Raw genomic sequence first — 19,569 nt, 5'->3', positions numbered from 1 at the left:
TTGCGGGCGCTGCAGGATTTCAGTCCTTCACGGCGTAGTGTGTTAACAATTGTTTTCTTGGTGACTATGGTCCCAGCTGCCTTGAGATCATTGACAAGATCCTCCCGTGTAGTTCTGGGCTGATTCCTCACCGTTCTCATGATCATTGCAACTCCACAAGGTGAGATCTTGCATGGAGCCCCAGGCCGAGGGAGATTGACAGTACCTTTTGTGTTTCTTCCATTTGCAAATAATCGCACCAACTGTTGTCACCTTCTCACCAAGCTGCTTGGCGATGGTCTTGTAGCCCATTCCAGCCTTGTGTAGGTCTACAATCTGGTCCCTGACATCCTTGGAGAGCTCTTTGGTCTTGGCCATGGTGGAGAGTTTGGAATATGATTGATTGATTGCTTCTGTGGACAGGTGTCTTTTATACAGGTAACAAGCTGAGATTAGGAGCACTCCCTTTAAGAGTGTGCTCCTAATCTCAGCTCGTTACCTGTATAAAAGACACCTGGGAGCCAGAAACCTTCTGATTCATTTTTGACATGCGTTTTTCTGGATTTTTTTGTTGTTATTCTGTCTCTCACTGTTCAAATAAACCTACCATTAAAATTATAGACTGATCATTTCTTTGTCAGTGGGCAAACGTACAAAATCAGCAGGGGATCAAATACTTTTTTCCCCCTCACTGTATGTTTAGATTTTTAATACATTGTAAGGCTGCATGACGCGACTAATGATGATTTGAAAAAAGTCGCTTGAAAGGCATGAGCTCTGCTTTGTTTTTTGCGCAGGCTGTACACACTTCATTAGTCTCTCATTCACAATTTGACAAGCACTTGATAATACCTTGAATTTCACAGCAGCACCCTAAAGAAATCCATGCTTTTTGTGGCCAGTGGCCGTTGCGTCCTTGGCCCAAAGTGCTGTGTTGTGCCCTTCTCCCTGAGTGCTGCGTGCTCCGAAGCACCTCTCATTCAAATGGCTGTCCATCACGTGATAGGGTCTTTCTCACAGGCTACAAGTGAAGACAGACACATCGGGGATGCAACTGAGCGCGTCCTTATCCAATTCTGAGGTGCATATTGAAGATATTGGAAGAACTGTCCACATTTACTTTTCGTCAGCCAACAAGATGAGTAGGCCTAACGAACAGCAAAAGCACTAGCCTATGTCAATCTACTATCCCCCATAGTACAAAAGTTGACCTATTCTATTCTGTTCGAGAAATAAATATTCCAAACAGTCTGGGACAGTTGTGGGATGCGATAGATCCCAAATGAATACAATCACTAGCATAAAAACAACAACATTTTTTACGCAATGTGGCTGACGCAACAGATCAGAACGTTTAGCTTTAAATGTTGATAAACTACTAGGCCATTTCTTCACATTATAAGCGCAGCAATGCGCACACGGCAGTAGGCTATAAGCATGAACGTTCCATTAGCGGGAAAACACCATTATCAAAAGTGACCACAAATGCGATTATGCATGTAATGCTTTTATTATAAAGGTGCATTTTTATGGTGAAAATTACCTTCCCTAAACTTGAAACTCACGCGCTGCTTATGCCAGTTAGGCTCTACACCCCTTGTAAAGCGGATTAATGTGCTTCATTTTAAGAAAATATTTGGCCACTTTAGTTGTGATACAAACCTTATCAAAACATATAGACCAGGGGTGTCAAACGTCCGGCCCGCGGGCCGGATCAGGCCCGCAAACGGGTTTAATCCGGCCCGCGAGATGATTAAAAAAATATATTAAAAATGTAAAGTATAAAAATGCGCTGCAATTTTTCAATTAAATAAACTGCTGTTCCAATTGCGTCCACTGGATGGCGCAATAGCAATTGTGTTAAGCAAGCAAACTGTTTATACCGGGGCAGAGCAAGTAGGTCAAGCACGTGCAGCCAATGAGCTACTTTGTTTTGCCCGCGATATTTATTACGGCTTCTACTTTTAACATTATGTGCTTTGGCACCCTCATTGCCCCAATATGTCTCTGTCAAAAAAGAGAAAAGTGGACGCAGAGTGCAGAGTGTTCCAAGAAAAATGGTCATCCTATTTATTCACGGAATTGAATGGGAAAGCTGTATGTTTGGTGTGTTCAGAGCATGATGCAGTGCTGAAAGAATATAACCTTCGTCGCCACTATGTGAGTCTTCATGCCGACAAATATGACAACTTTCAAGGACAGCGGAGATGAGAGAAGGTGAATGAACTGTTGGCGGGTCTGAAGAAACAGCAGTCTGTGTTTACTCACAGCCGAGACATCAGTGACGCTGCAGTGAAAGCTAGCTACCTCATTGCTAATGAAATCGCAGTGGCTTCAAAACCATTTAGTGAGGGTGAATTTGTAAAAACATGCATGATGAAGGCAGCGGAGATTGTGTGCCCTGAAAAGCGGCAGGCTTTTGCAAATATCAGCCTGACAAGAAACACAGTTGCAGACAGGATTTCAGATCTTTCAGTGGATTTGGACAGCCAGTTGAAGCAAAAAGTAAAGTCATTTATTGCGTTTTCGGTTGCAATTGATGAAAGCACGGACATTACAGATGTTGCACAACTGGCCATTTTCATCCGCGGAGTTGATGACACATTGACCGTCACCGAGGAGTTCGTGGAGTTGGTGCCGATGACAGATACAACGACAGCAGCTGATATTTTTACCGCACTCGTCGGCGCGCTGGACAGGGTCGGAGTGGACTGGTCCCGCGCTGTCAGCCTGGCTACAGATGGTGCGCCCTCAATGATCGGGAAAAAAGCAGGCGTTGTGACAAAGTTCAGAGAGAAAGTGCAATCTGCAAATGGAGGACGTGATTTTTTGACTTTTCACTGTATTTTACACCAGGAGGCTTTGTGTTGCAAGTCATTAAAGATGGATAACGTCATGAAGGTGGTCATCCAAACTGTTAATTTCATCCGATCCAGAAGCCTGAATCACCGTCAGTTTGACAGCCTTCTCAGAGAGAAAGACCACATCTATGGCCTGCCATACCACACTGAGGTAAGATGGTTAAGCCAAGGTGCTGTGCTGAGGCGTTTCTTTGATTTACGAGAAGAAATTGAACAGTTCATGGAAGAAAAGGGCAAACCAGTGTTAGAATTTCATTCCGCAGAATGGATGCAGGACCTTGCATTTATGGTGGATGTTACAGAGCACCTGAATAACTTGAACAAACAGCTGCAAGGGCACAACAAAGTTGTCACGCAGTATTATGACAGCATACGTTCTTTCAAGTTGAAGCTGTCATTGTGGGAGACACAACTTGCCGGTGGTGATGCAGCTCACTTCCCCTGTCTGAAAAATGTGTGCGCGACCCAACATGTGGCAGACATGAAGCGGTTCAAAGATAAAATAACGGGACTGTTACGGGAGTTTGAGCAACGCTTTCAGATTTATGTTTATATGTTTTTATGTTGATGTGCTATTGTTTTTAATTGATTTTATTTTATTTGTATATTTAACCTATTCTTGACTCTGTGGTTCTTGCACTTGTTTGGGGAACAGGATTTCATTATTTTTATCTACATTTCTGCCTGAGAAATGACACCCTGATATAGTTCTGTGATCTGTGATATACTTCTGTGAATCACTGAGGCATTGTGTGTTTGTGTGTTCTTTGTCCTCAGAACTTTCAAATAACTTGAGGTGTTTTATGATTAATAGTGATGTTGTGCTTTTGGACACTGTCCTCAGGCTCCAGCTTTATGTTTATATGTTTTTATGTTGATGTGCTATTGTTTTTAATTGATTTTATTTTATTTGTATATTTAACCTATTCTTGACTCTGTGGTTCTTGCACTTGTTTGGGGAACAGGATTTCATTATTTTTATCTACATTTCTGCCTGAGAAATGACACCCTGATATAGTTCTGTGATCTGTGAAACAGTTCTGTTAATCACTGAGGCATTGTGTGTTTGTGTGTTCTTTTTCTTTAGAATTTTCAAATAAACTTGACGTGTTTTATGATTAATAGTGATGTTGTGCTTGTACTATTTTGGACACACTGTCCTCAGGTTCCAGCTTTATGTTGTATGTTGATCGTATTAAAACAAAGAAAACAATCTGAAGTTGTTGTTTTTAAGTTATATATATATATACCATGATTTTTCCGGTCCGGCCCACTTGGGAATAGATTTTCCTCCATGTGGGCCACATCGAGCTAAAATGAGTTTGACACCCCTGATATAGACCTATGGGCTAGGCTACATGAGGTGTTGTTTCTTGCCTTAAGCTGGGCATCATTCACAAGTGATAGACATATTGTCACCCATCAGACTATTCTTGATTTAATCTTGTCTTCACATATACTAAATAATATGTGTGAAATTTGTTTGGATTTAGAATGGACCATTATCATGCACCTGTCTCGAAACAGGGGCAGCGGGAAAAAATACATGTCATCTATGCACTTAAATAGTGAATGGAGGACGCTTTTCCCGTGGTTCATTTTCATGCCAGCCAGGTAGTCTATACTCATGTTGTAAAGATAAGCAATGTGCTTAATATTAGGAAAGTTGAGAAATAAATATAGTAAGCCTACAGAAAGCTGATGGGATCATCCTCTTTTTAACAAAGGACATCACTATATTTTCTCACACAATTGCATAGCCTATAGAAATGAGCTCATTGGCTTTCATTAAGTTTTTGACTAGATTTTCGATTAGATTTTCATTGATGTCAGAGTGATTAGAGGGACAATAGAGTGCTGAGTACCAGACAATTAGCAAGTTTGGTAGGCTACTAATGACCATCAGCAGCATCAGAGCTTGGAGAAGCCTAATTACTGTGACTAAATGTTCAAATGGAATTTGACTACCTTCATGACTCGTGACCGCCGGTGTGACGGTAATACGGTCACGGCAACAGCCCTATATATGACCTCAATATAACTAAACACACAGAGGTCAAACTTCACAGTAGCCAGTCTCTCTCTTGATCTCTCTGCTTCACTCTCTCCCTCGTTCTCTTTGCCTTTCTCTCTCTCCCCCTTCTCTCTCTCCCTTTTACTCTATCTCGCTGTCTGCCTGCCTGTCTGTCTGTCTACAGAGGAGCATATAGTTCTAATGAAGTGTCACTCAAAAGGTTGAAATGAAAGACAGCAGCCATCTATCTGTCAGTGAGGAAGGCCATACATCAGGCTGAAGGACAACGTCGGTTAATTGAACACTGATAGAACTTTGAGATATCCCCTGGGTATATGGCAAGACAGATGATGGATATTGGATATTCTCTCACTGGTACTCCTATGGTTGTAACATGGGCAGTAAGAGGGGTCAGTGCATCAACTTTTCACCTAGGGGTCTGAGTGGCACAGCCATAGCTTCAGCAACATAACTTAGTGAAATTATAGTCCTACCGTTCTTTGTATAATACCCTTCTATGTTTTGTCTCATGTGTTAGGCTGCGGCCGGCTATATACAGTGGGGAGAACAAGTATTTGATACACTGCCGATTTTGCAGATTTTCCTACTTACAAAGCATGTAGAGGTCTGTCATTTTTATCATAGGTACACTTCAACTGTGAGAGACGGTATCTAAAACAAAAATCCAGAAAATCACATTGTATGATTTTTAAGTAATTAATTTGCATTTTATTGCATGACATAAGTATTTGATCACCTACCAACCAGTAAGAATTCCGGCTCTCACAGACCTGTTAGTTTTTCTTTATGAAGCCCTCCTGTTCTCCACTCATTACCTGTATTAACTGCACCTATTTGAACTCATTACCTGTATAAAAAACACCTGTCCACACACTCAATCAAACAGACTCCAACCTCTCCACAATGGCCAAGACCAGAGAGCTGTGTAAGGACATCAGGGATAAAATTGTAGACCTGCACAAGGCTGGGATGGGCTACAGGACAATAGGCAAGCAGCTTGGTGAGAAGGCAACAACTGTTGGGGCAATTATTAGAAAATGGAAGAAGTTCAAGATGACGGTCAATCACCCTCGGTCTGGGGCTCCGTGCAAGATCTCACCTCGTGGGGCATCAATGATCATGAGGAAGGTGAGGGATCAGCCCAGAACTACACGGCAGGACCTGGTCAATGACCTGAAGAGAGCTGGGACCGCAGTCTCAAAAAAAAACATTAGTAACACACTACGCCGTCATGGATTAAAATCCTGCAGCGCACGCAAGGTCCCCCTGCTCAAGCCAGCGCATGTCCAGGCCCGTCTGAAGTTTGCCAATGACCATCTGGATGATCCAGAGGAGGAATGGGAGAAGGTCATGTGGTCTGATGAGACAAAAATAGAGCTTTTTGGTCTAAACTCCACTCGCCGTGTTTGGAGGAAGAAGAAGGATGAGTACAACCCCAAGAACACCATCCCAACCGTGAAGCATGAAGGTGGAAACATAATTCTTTGGGGATGCTTTTCTGCAAAGGGGACAGGACGACTGCACCATATTGAGGGGAGGATGGATGGGGCCATGTATCGCGAGATCTTGGCCAACAACCTCCTTCCCTCAGTAAGAGCATTGAAGATGGGTCGTGGCTGGGTCTTCCAGCATGACAATGACCCGAAACACACAGCCAGGGCAACTAAGGAGTGGCTCCGTAAGAAGCATCTCAAGGTCCTGGAGTGGCCTAGCCAGTCTCCAGACCTGAACCCAATAGAAAATCTTTAGAGGGAGCTGAAAGTCCGTATTGCCCAGCGACAGCCCCGAAACCTGAAGGATCTGGAGAAGGTCTGTATGGAGGAGTGGGCCAAAATCCCTGCTGCAGTGTATGCAAATCAGGTCAAGACCTACAGGAAACGTATGATCTCTGTAATTGCAAACAAAGGTTTCTGTACCAAATATTAAGTTCTGCTTTTCTGATGTATCAAATACTTATGTCATGCAATAAAATGCAAATTAATTACTTAAAAATAATACAATGTGATTTTCTGGATTTTTGTTTTAGATTCCGTCTCTCACAGTTGATAAAAATTACAGACCTCTACATGCTTTGTAAGTTGGAAAACCTGCAAAATCGGCAGTGTATCAAATACTTGTTCTCCCCACTGTATCTTATACATAATTTGTCTCTTGTGCACCCCCCTACTGTCAACAGCATTCATTTCCTGTTATCTCCCTGTAGGAAGCATAAACATGACTGTAGTGGCAGTAGAGCAGGGCAGAGTTCAGCTAATTACATTTTACATTTTAGTCATTTAGCAGACACTCTTATCCAGAGCGACTTACAGTTAGTGAGTGCATACATTATTTTATTTATTTTTTCATACTGGCCCCCGTGGGAATCGAACCCACAACCCTGGCGTTGCAAACACCATGCTCTACCAACTGAGCTACATCCGGCCATTCCCTCCCCTACCCTGGACGTTGCTGGGCCAATTGTGCGCCGCCCTATGGGTCTCCCGGTCGCGGCCGGCTACGACAGAGTATGGATTCGAACCAGGATCTCTAGTGGCACAGCTAGCACTGCATCGCATGCGCCACTAGGGAGGTAATGACATTCAACAGCTAGTTAATGTGACTGTCTGTCTTAGGGCTCCAATAGTTAATGTGTAACTGACTCAAAGACTTCATTTCTTTCTGATGACAGAGAGCAGAAAAGTAGTGATACGAAGGCAATGAAGCCGTATGTTACATATCAGAAGCCATTTCCTCTGAGCAGGCAGCAGAGGGATGAGCAGAGAGAGAGGGACAGAGGCAGAGTCACAGTGCTTTGACTGCTACTGTTAAAACTGTGCAAGTAGCAACTGCTTGTTTTGCATTTGAGACGTTTTCTCACACGTGGGCTGAGGAATGTGGAACACGAGCCGGGCCTGCGTCGGCCCACACACACGCACGTGTCACATCACACACACAGATCAAATGAAAACTGTGCTGAAGCTGGGAGAAATTTAGAAGATCAACACTTTTACATCAGACAACAACACACGTACTTGATGAAAACTGTCTGAAGAGCAGATTAGTAGGACATGTAAAAACCCAGCTGGTAACATGCACTGACTGTTTTCCCTGATGGGTGGCAAAAACCTTTAGTTAAGCTTTGGCAGAGCCGCCCATGCCCTCGCAAGAAGGTCCTGCACACCCTTACACAGACCTCAAAGACATCCATTCATTACAAGGTCCATGTGGGCAGATGGCTATTCACAGAATCCACTTGGTTGGCACCCTCATGGACAGAGTATGAAGTGGACAAAAGGGACATTCAGACAGTTTGTTTATTGTAAGTGATTTCAGTCTCTCTTGCTCGGTCTCTGTAATCAAAAAAATATTACATAATTCAAGATCCATCTTATCAAAACAAACAGTTTTATCTCTTATCTAATGAACCACATGCATGTCCATATTTATGTATCACATTTCCCAACAACAGTGATGGGGATGTGATAGGGAGTCTTTGAGAGAATAAAAGCCATAACAAATGGTTGGTTTGAATAAACAGAGCTTTGAATGCATCACTCTGTCCTTGAACTCTCTCGACTATCCCCGTGGACAATTAGGCTACTTATGCTTGCATACTAGCTCTGGCATTTGGCCTACATGTTTGGAAGTCAATGAATGGGTACAGGTTATTCTCACCAGGCCTCTGGTGTTACGTCCACCCTTCACACACACACACACAGCTGTCTAGGCTCTAAGTTAAGTACACCCTGCCACCACCCCAACTCTGCCCCAGTGACCAGCACTGGAATGGTACTCTGCCACAGTGACTGGAATGTGACCCATATAAAATGTGCGCATTCACTCTGATGTAGCCTCTTGATGTAGCAAACCGTAAGCATTTAACTTTTAGTCTACACCTGTTGTTTACAAAGCATGTGACAAATAACATTTGATTGATTTGATTGTCATGGTAACGGCAGGTCATGTGCATAAAAACCACTTCAGAGGAATAGAATCTGATCCAAGCGTCCAGACAGAGGTCGCATATGAAGGATCGGGTTTGTATTAGGATTCAGATCCACATATGGTGGTGGTATTAATCGGAAGTCAAAAGAACAGATTGCTTGAGTAAATCGTAGCCTGTGTGTGTGTATGTGTGTGTGTGTGTGTGTGTGTGTGTGTGTGTGTGAGACACACTTCGAGAAGAGTTTCTAATCTTAGCCAAGATAATATCACCATAATATTGACCAACCCCATCTGAGCTTTCAGCTCTCTTTCACAACAGACAAGATGGAGTCTTCCAGGGAGGACCCAGGATCAACTGTGTGATTATCTATTGCCCGGCCGTAGCCTAGCTTGTCTGACAGAGATAGCTTTCATCAAAAAGCTGCTGGATAATAATATGTGCTAAGCTTTTCCTTCCAAATGTCTTCTGCCTCAGGGAACAAACACAAAGCTTTCATGACAGGGCAAAAAGCAGCTTGACCTGATGCATGACAGCCAGCCCCATGAAGTTCCTCAGTCACACAAACACACACAACAAACAGCTTATGAGTCACTGACCAGTGTTAAGTGCAGAGCTGTTTGGGCCATTGGGTGGTTGTGCCATTTTAAGAGAGCAGAAAACAGCACTAAATCCAACCTGCCGTCGTCAGTCACCACAGGGAGGAAAGACAGAGACAGGGGTGGGCCATCTTACCTGAGCAGGTCAATGCACCAGGGTCCAACACCGTCAGACTCAGCACAAAACTGACTGAACTCTAGTGTTTACATAACAGTACAGCCATTAACAGACTCTCTTCAAAGGTCTCGCCACAGTGATTTCACAGTCTGCGTCGCATTCCAAAAATTCCACCGCACAAAAGTACGTAGAGAGCTACACAAACTAAGCTCAATCGAATCCGTTGCGTTGACTGTGTGGAGCCCTTAACACACACCACCATCCATGATCTCTTTATGCTGTACAGAGCTGCAGCATCCATTGTGTGTGTCGCAGCTTGCACCGTGCGATCCACTGAGTGTGTGATGTGATTAAAAGGCTTTCTTTTGAATCTGAATTCCCTCTCTGGTCTGTGTTAACCATCGCTCCCCCTTCTCCTTTAATGTCCCTTTCAAGAACCTTACACACACACACACACACACACACACACACACACACACACCCCCACTTAAGGCAGCTCACACACTGCGCTCCCAGTCGGCACCACGAGACTAGCAGTAGCAGGTGAGGTGTGACTCATAACCTATTATAACAGGTACATGGTCTTAGCTGTGAAATCAAGGGAAGGTAACAACCTTTCTTCTGCTTCATCAGAGCCGAGCCTTGTGGAAAAGACAAGTAGGCCATCTCTAGTATGCAGTGTTTACATAACACACACGCACGCATGCCACACCCACACACACCCACAGGACCTTGTAGGAGATAAACAGTCTTAACATGAGCTAACGTACCATGGAACCCCCAGGATTTAACACAACAAAGATGCTTTCTAACCAAAGCACCAGCTGACACATTATAATTACAGCATAATTCACTGTGACTTGGCTAGGACCCATCACCTAGGCAGAGTTAGTAATAACACTCCTATGAGAGCCATCCTTCAGTCCTCTCACTGCATTATGTATATGACTTCTATAAATGATCCTGCAACAAAAAAAATGACACAGACGTCACAAAGTGTTGGGGGCACTGCAGCCTCCTGTTGTGAAGAGGGAGAGAGACATCTTGGAGGAGACCTCAATAAGAGATATTTACCCTAGGTAGGCTATTAAGTAAAATACGTTTTACTTAAAGTGCCCTCAATACTGCTTGTTGTACAGGATGATCTGAAGTTAGACACAGGTACAGTGAGATTGAGCGAACAGTGACCGACCACGCAGCATCTTATCATCAGAACAGTAGAACCCAAAACAGACTCATTAAGCAGCAGGCTGAGGGGGCGAAACATTTCTCACATTAAACTGCAGGGAGGCAAAGAGGCGTGAAATACAATGTTTAATGTTTGAAATGTTAGCAGTGTGATATAGGCTATATAAACTACACACCAAAACAGTGGTCTGTTTTATCATAATAACAACTCCCAGAGTCAGAATGAATCACATAGTAAACAACAACAATCCTTCTCTATTAAGAGTGTTGGAATACAACAACCCACTGTTCACTGTCTGGGCAATATGAACTGCGCCTACAATCTCAAATTGGTACATTGTCTTACAAGAAAGATACAAATTAAGTAGAAAAATCATGAAAGGGTTCATATGATTCTCTCCCTTGCAAAACACTGCCTGCCTGCCTGCCCTATGCCCCCCCACCCCCCTGTAGCACCTCTAAATAGGCCAGGCGAGAGAGAGAGAAGAGTGCTACAACCATTAGCCTCTGAGCCCCTGAGTCCTGTGTGTTCTGCCCTTCACATTAAAGAGTCCATTCCATTCATGCTCTTACCTTCCCCGGTTGTCATAGTGCAAAGCCTTCCTTCCACGCAGAGCAGAGAGAAGAGAGTGAGTGAACAGGCAGGGAGAATGTTGCTTTACGTCTGCATGTGCCTCTCTCTCTCTCCCTGTTCTCCTCTCTCCATCCCCTCCCTCCCTTCTCTTTCCTTCCTCCAGTTCTAGTCTTGTGACTACTGCACCCGATACCGCTGGCATCCCTCTCCCTCTCCAGAACAAGAGGCTCAGGCTGCAGTGGCCCCCTCATTTTGCAGAGGAGTAACATTTGGGCTTTCAGCTGAAAAACATTACTCCTACCATGTAACTTTGGCATGAGATTTAACAAAGGGACATCATTGAGGGTGAACATACAGTGAGACAAGCAGCACAAACGGAGTCAATGGATGGCTTCTCTGTCTGTATCTTTATCTCATACGTGTATCATCTCAACAGTACCTATAAGCCTTCTGCAAGAGTAATCTGGAGATTTAGGCCAAATCACAATGTTGCAGCAAATGTGACATTTACAGTAAGTCTTTATGAGATTCACAGCCACAATCAGACAGCAGCCAAGCACCCTACATACCACAACCTTTCACCTCTCCAGGAGGAAAGTCCAGTGCTGACACCTCAGGAGTCAGGACAGTCCAACATCATATTCCATCATATCTCTATCCCAGGATGATTAACTGCTAATGCTCCTATTTCACGTCAACTGAACTGGAGCATGGTCTACTTGCAGCATATGTATGCCCTTTTGGGGAATACAGATTACAACTGCAGTTAGAGATGAAATTCAATCATTTTCTGAAGTGTACTCTTGTGGAGGGAGATGCTGTATACGTTTTCTTCCCGACAGTAGAAGAAGTACTCAGTCTATCTCCTTGCTCTAACCAAACTGGCCCAGGGAGAGGGAGACAAATGTTTGGGCTTGCAATTCAGAACACTATTTATAATGACCCTAACAAACAATCAATGCCTTTTCCTTTGGTTTCAGCCCGTTAGCGACATTTCTACTGTGTTCCTTTGGGGTAATACAGATTGTTGAGGAGAGGCTGAGGTTAATCTCGTCAGAAGGAAAGGAACAGCTACTCCTTCACTTCACCGACTAGCAGAGAGCATTTTGACCCCAATCTGTGTCTCCAGGCAACGGCTAGCGGGCCCACACATCTCTGCACAGCACAGGGCCAGGGTAGTATTCATTAGAACACATTGTAGTAAAATGTTTTGCAACAACAAGCATTTCTTATTGGTCAAGTTCAGGTAGTCCCTCCCGGTTTCAGTCTGTTTGGTGCCTAATGAATATGACCCATGTCTCTACAATGAAAGGCCCTCATTACCATGTTGTGTTCTGTTGACTGCACTCCTGTCCTCTGCTGTTTATGTACACACAGAAACTATTTCCCTCAGAGTCGAGAGCGGAGCTCCTTGTTGCAAGCTAAGGGGGCAATCTTAGTCATCGCCTAATTTGAGTTGAAGCGTTAGGGGAGAACAAAACGACAGCGCCAAGTGCATAATGAATAGTTTAATAACTGTCATGTAATGAATCATCTATTACTTTTCCCTTTCCAATGAAAACATCATCAAAACCATGTGAGCCTGAACGTAATCTGGAAATATGAGTTTAAATAGTGAGGGGGTGGAAGCAACAAAGCCCTTACACAGAGAGAGCTGTTTCCTCTCTTTGAACAGTTGGACTCTGATCAACATTGAGCAAAATCAGACAGAGTGGGTTGTTAATGCTATGATGCACAATAAAACAGAAAAGTTATGGTTAACTTAAATAGAATATATTTACTGTGCTACCTCTCAGGGTGGTTTGATTGCCATGATAGATCTGTTGTCTCTCTCAGTAAAGTCTATAGTAATTGTCCTTGAGGGAGAAGTTACAGAGGGCATGGAAAACAGTTCCTAAATGCTGAGCAGTTTCCACAGTTCTCCTCAGCTCAGCCATTCTACCTGTCCTGCAAACAAACACTATACCCAGTCAGCTAGAATGTGATGGAGTCAGCGAGCCATTGCCCACGACACTGCAAAGAGAACTCACAGCTCCACTTACACACTGACAGTGAACACTGAAATTGTACGAAACACACATTGAGACACACACAAGGACAGTCACACACACACACACACACACAGACACGAAGGGATTACAGTGAGGCTGATAGGATCTGGCTTGGCTACACTGAGGGAATGCGACATCTGAGGCCCAGAGGAGGCTGCCCTCCTGTGGGGAAACTCCTCTACTCAAGCCCCAGGCTGTCCGCCTGGCCCTCAGGCCTCCTCTCGCCAACACACTAACCCACACACTGGCATGACGGCTGTGGAGAGTGGACCTAACATGGGCAGGAGACAGCCAGGCCACAATGGTGCGAACAGCAAGTGGGGAGGAAGGAGAGGATGGAAAACAAGTGGTGAGAGAGGGGGGGAAGAGAGAAAGCTGGGGAAAGATTGAGGAGTGAGTGAGAATACAAACGTGGGAGAGAGGAACTCAGTTTCTAAGCATAGTTGCTGGCCTAGTTCTCTCACACAGATGAGAAAACAACAACAACAAACAAACAGAAGTGGTGCAATATCTGTACAAAAGCACATTAGAGACTGATATTGTCTTGTTTTGCCATATCACTGCCTGCTTTTGGTAGAAAAAAGCCTCAACTTAAAAAGAGAAAGAGAAATGTAAAGAATGAGCTCCAGTTGTGTTGTGTTTAATTCCCTTGCCCCAAATAGAAATGTGCCTAAATATCCTGCCTAGAGAGACACAAAGTCGTGTGTAAGATGGGGTAGATCTCCTCATAGCCATCACTACAGAGCCCTATAGCTTCATGAAAAACGACTTTCAGCTTAGTCAACATCAGTCAATAAGACCGTATTTGGAATCCTTCAAAAGGTTCCAGAAACTAGAAGTGCATACAAAATACACAGGAACAGGAAAGAGAGAGGAACACAGGAAGCAAACATAGACAGACACAACCACCCCGAGAAGCCATGGTAATAACCATGAATCAACAGAACAGGGGTCCAGAAGCAGCAGCTGCATCACTCACCTGAACCTGAGGATGGGATCATGTTCCCAGATCTTTGGACTTCATCAAATCTGCTGAAGATTACATTCAACCTGCAGAGGAGAGTTACAGAAGGTTATATTCAACCTGCAGAGGAGAGTTACATAAGGTTATATTCAACCTAAAGAGGAGAGTTACAGAAGGTTATACTCAACCTAAAGAGGAGAGTTACAGAAGGTTATACTCAACCTAAAGAGGAGAGGAAAGGAAGGAAGAGAAGAGAAAAGAGAGAAAACAGGTCAGGAAACAGAGAGCGACAGGAAGATGAATCGCTGAAACTCGCTGATTCAACTGACTGTATCGATCTCTACCTGTCAGAGAGAACATTTCCCCCTGGCCTGTTCAGAAGAATGGCGAGCCAAACTAGACCAATAATAGACTAGGGATGGGGGGAAGAAACTCGATACAGTTACATATCGGGATGTTATTTATGACGATATATCGTATCGTATCACGTTGACAATATCTAAATATCCCAGAGACATCAATTCAAACAGGAAGAGTGACTGAAGAACTTCAATATGTCAGGACTGGCTCAGCTGCTGTGTTGAAAGCGGTCTTTAACTAACAAATGTTAACAACACACACATTTCTAAGCTAGAGTTCTCTGCAAACTCAAATCAACAAAATGTATAGATGTACTGTATGATGTACTAAAGATGTAGGGTTTATTATCACTGCATTACACTGATAAAATGAGCCAGGAACTTGTGGTGTCAATTAGTGAAAATGCTGCGTAGACACAGTTAACAAGAACTTGTCTAGTAGGCAGCTAAATCCTTTTACATTCTAATGCAATTTTACACAATTTGCATCTCTCATTATATTCACATACACATATACTGAGTATACCAAACATTAAGAACACCTGCTCTTTCCATAACATACTGCCCAGGTGAATGCTATGATCCTTTATTGATGTCACTTGTTAAATCCACTTCAATCAGCGTAGATGAAGGGGACGAGACAAGTTAAATAAGTACTTTTAAGCCTTGAGACAATTGAGACATGGATTGTGTATGTGTGCCATTCAGAAGGTGAATGGGCAAGACAAAATATTTAAGTGTCTTTGAACGGGGTATGGTATGCCAGGCGCACCGGTTTGTGTCAAGAACTGCAACGCATCTGGGTTTTTCCACCCAAAAGACATCCAGCCAACTTGACACAACTGTGGGAAGCATTGGAGTCAATATGGGCCAGCATCCCGGTGGAACGCTTTCGACACCTTGTGGAGTCCAAGCCCTGACAAATTGAGGCTGTTCTGAGGGCAAAAGGGGGGGGGGGGGGGTGGGGGGGGGGGGTGCAACTCAATATTAGGAAGGTGTTCCTAATGTTTGGTATACTTGGAATAGTATAAAGGGGCATCGCAAGCAGTTCTAAGCCAATATCCCCAGCCCTTTTCCCACAGACGGCAGTTCGTTAAATTGACGGAATTAGAATGACACTCACACTGTACGCAACATAGGTTATTTAAAGTAACTGTCCAGTGTTTCCAGATTTCTATGAAATATAACCTATAATTAATTACAATATAAATGAAATAGTTTTCCTTCCTATTTTTATTTATTAAGTACCTTAAAAAGCAGCTTTTCTGTGTTGGAATGGTGTGGTCCAGGGTTTCCGTTAGTAACATGTGGCGCCAGACAACCGGGAAGATTTTAATTTATCGGCCATTTCAGAAATTTACCGGACACTCATGCATTGCGTGTGTAACACATTAGGGCGTCCACCCACGGTTCTCAGCATGACCGAAATCACAATTAGATTACGGTAATTAATCTTAACAAAACATGCAACTCCTGTAATGAAGCAGCCAATAAAATGTAATTTTCAAACATTTGCCAAAATGCAATTCGCAAAAGGGAAAACATATTTCTAAACAGAACACCTGATGCAAGCGGTATATGACAGATGAAAATCTCAGCTAGAAACTTAGAAAGAGGGTGAATTTAAAGATGTAACAACTAGGATGGGTTGCTAATGACTAGGATTGTGCATTTGTCTTCTGGACAATGAAAGAAAGTTGATATGAAAACCAATAGAACAGGAGAGAAATGGCATTTGAGGTAGTCTTTCATAGGCAGCGTGTGTGGCAAAAGGCCTAGCTGATTATTGAGTTGAGGCTGTCAGTTTTTTTTAAAAGCATCTGAAATATGTGTGAAGTTAATGTGTCTTGTGTATAATTTAAAATGTTGAGACAAGAAGAAAGGGAGGGGTGTGTGGCGAAAATAGCCCAGAGGCCTGTCTCTCTCCAGAATGCATGCACTCAGCGCTCCAGAATCCACTCAGCTGTCTCCTGCCAATTTTGCGCATTCATTGTTTCATGTGAATTGTTTGTTCTTTGATTGTTTATTTTTACAAATTCCACATTACATATGTCACAAGTAGTAAATGTACCGTAACCGTTAATACCCATCATTTGGTTACATTAATTTCTGTTAGTGCATTGTATTACTAATTAGGCATATAGTCATTTACCGTTCTCATTCTCTGAGAGAAACATTGTTTGTAGAGTTCCCAACCTGCTACAATTCTGAGAAACAAGTTTTGGTTTATTTCATAACCATCATTTACGAGTATACATTTTTTTATTGTCTTTTGTTTGAAGTGCTTTGTTTTTTCTCCCGGTCAATTTGGCCGGCAACAATTGTATTTATCGGCTTTTCATTATATTTTTTTTACGGCCAAAAGACGACAATTACCGGCTAACGGAAACCCTGGTGTGGTCGTACCCCAACAGAATGGTGTGGACGTATAGCGATCATAAAAAATATTCATCCGAGTAAAACCTTATTTCAATTTTAAAAGTGAGATTTTTACTGGACAGTTAATTTAAATCACATTCATTTTATCTAACTGTGGAAGACTTTGACGTATTCAAAGCTCAGTTGGTAGAGCATGGCGCTTGCAACGGCAGGGTTGTGGGTTCGAATCCCACGGGGGGCCAGTATGAAAAAATATATATGTATGTACTCACTAACTGTAAGTCGCTCTGGATAAGAGCGTCTGCTAAATGACTAAAATGTAAAAACAAGGTTTTTGGCCGGTGGAATCTCCTCTGAACATAAGGAGATGAAGGCTTAGTTAGTATTTAACTGGATCTAACTAATCTCCATTTTAATTGCTCATGGATCTCTTGGAGTAACTGGATTAAGAGTGTGCCTATAGACAGAAGGAGGGCACAGGTGGGCACTAGAGAGCCTCAGCACCCTCCCTGGCCTACACCCCAGCCCAAATCTAATCATGAGCAGAGGAAGCACTCCTAAAGGGAGACCAAATGAGCTTACCCCTCTTCCAACCCTGCCCCTTCAAGTTCCCTTTATAAAGAGGCATCTCTTCCCTTTGGGTCTGGGAAATAGTTTTGTGATACCAGCTAAAAAACAATGAAGAGTGGGTAGGATAACCAATACCAGGACCAAAAATGGCAGCAGTAAACTAAATGGGGGGACGATCAGAGAGACAGATGGCCCGGTCAGAACAGATGTTCCCCTTTAATTCTCAAACCACAGAGACAAATGGGAATGAATCAATCTGCTTCCCTTCCCCACTCAACAATGCAGGCACTTAGCTGGAGGCCAGGCTGAGTCATCAAAATTGTCCCGGTCACTCCCACTACCATCATGATTAAATACTGTGGTATCACTTAGTATCATATCACTGAGAGACTTCAAGGGCAACCCAAGAGCCTCTGTGGCCAAGATTAGCCTATCGCAGGCCTGCGTCCAAGCTCTCCTCAGCAGCTGTTCTCCAATGAGGCATCACAGTACAGCGGACGGTCTAATCCAATAACAAGTGTATTGGTGTATGGATTCATTCAATAAAGACTGACGTCTGGCTACCATGTACTCAATCCCTCCCCTACATCCACTCCACAGACACAGGCAGGCTGGTGCGGCAGCGGTAACGTTATATATTACCCATGGTGCTTCACTTCTCACAGGGGAAAGGTAATTGGAGGTCTGACAGCCACAGTGAAAGGGCAGCTAGCTAGCTAGTGGTTATGGTGGAGTGTTCTTTATTAAACACTGCAGGCCAGGGCAGAGCTGGATGAGAGCGATCAGTAGATTATGACCACTGATAGAAGACACTAGACAGCCATTCTGGGGTTATGGTCTGAGGCTGCCAGAGGCTATGAGGCTTTATGTGGATAGCTGGACACTAGGGACTAATGGCCTGTTGAAATTATCAGTTTTCAGGGAGACACTGCAGAAAAGTGAGACATTCACTTTTGATTTAAAGAATCTGCATTGTCAGTGTTATACAGTAAGCTTGAATGAAACACATCTAACACTTGACATTAACAGATAATTTAGCCTAGGTGGTTTCCTTTACATGAGACCAACACCTCTTTCACATTGTTCTGGTCTACAGTGTTCTGGTCTACAGTGTTCTGGTCTACAGTGTTCTGGTCTACAGTGTTCTGGTCTACAGTGTTCTGGTCTACAGTGTTCTGTAGGCTGTTGAAAGAATCAGAGAAAGTGTACAATAAGCACTTCAATATGAAAGATTCTGCATATACAAAATGGTAATGGTATAGGCCTTTATACCAAAGAAACAGAATTGCTTTATTCTACTTCTGTGTTTTTCACTATGATCACAACCTAACTTCCTAATACACAGCCTTGTGCTGGGAAGGCTGCTGAATCAGCACTATACCTGACCCATTTACACATTCGGTACAGTAAGAGAGGGGGAGGAAGAGGGAGAAAGAAATATGAATAGTGAGGGGGGAGAATGCGAGAGAGGGAGAGTGAGAGAGTGAGAGAGAGAGAGAGAGAGAGAGAGAGAGGAGAAAGAGACACACAGACAGACAGACAGAGGTAGAAGGTCCATCGTACCGTGACTGTGGTAGGCCCTTCTTGCTAAGGTCCATCCTCACCCTCTCCCCCACGTGTCTGTAGATCTCCACTAGGCAGCCCATAGCTGCGTCTCTCACCTGAGGACAACAGGGGGTAACGTTCAAAGGTCATTTTAGCGTTCTTAGACTGGATCATGACAGAACTGTCTGTAACAACTAGCTGGAGAATGCAATTATCAGTAACTTATATAAACCCTGTTTCAGCCACATTACTTGAAAACGCTTTATAGATGTTTATGCGCCCACTAGTTTGATATGTTTACTGCTCTTAAAATACAGTTTGTGTAGAGAAACACTACGCCAGCCTCCACCAGCAGATGGCACTGTTATGTTGTGGTTGTACATCTCTGTACAGCCACTAGGGGGCTCCATGTCCCTATGGTAAAA

The 19,569-nt window shown here is 43.4% G+C and overlaps 1 protein-coding gene across 1 annotated transcript in view; it reads right to left on the bottom strand.

Annotated features, from left to right (window-relative positions):
* The window catches only part of LOC311143315 (CLIP-associating protein 1-B-like), a 105,389-nt gene that overhangs the window by 41,887 nt on the left and 43,933 nt on the right, over nt 1-19,569 (bottom strand). Inside the window, exons 7-8 of the mRNA XM_084179145.1 lie at nt 19,163-19,260; nt 14,307-14,377 (exon numbers count right to left, since the gene is read on the bottom strand). Coding sequence (XP_084035271.1) covers nt 14,307-14,377; nt 19,163-19,260 — 169 coding nt within the window. The remainder of the gene's footprint in view (nt 1-14,306; nt 14,378-19,162; nt 19,261-19,569) is intronic.

Source organism: Coregonus lavaretus (assembly GCF_964263955.1).
Source record: "Coregonus lavaretus genome assembly, chromosome: 16".
Lineage (NCBI taxonomy): Eukaryota > Metazoa > Chordata > Actinopteri > Salmoniformes > Salmonidae > Coregonus > Coregonus lavaretus.
This window is presented reverse-complemented; position numbering and strand designations above follow the sequence as displayed.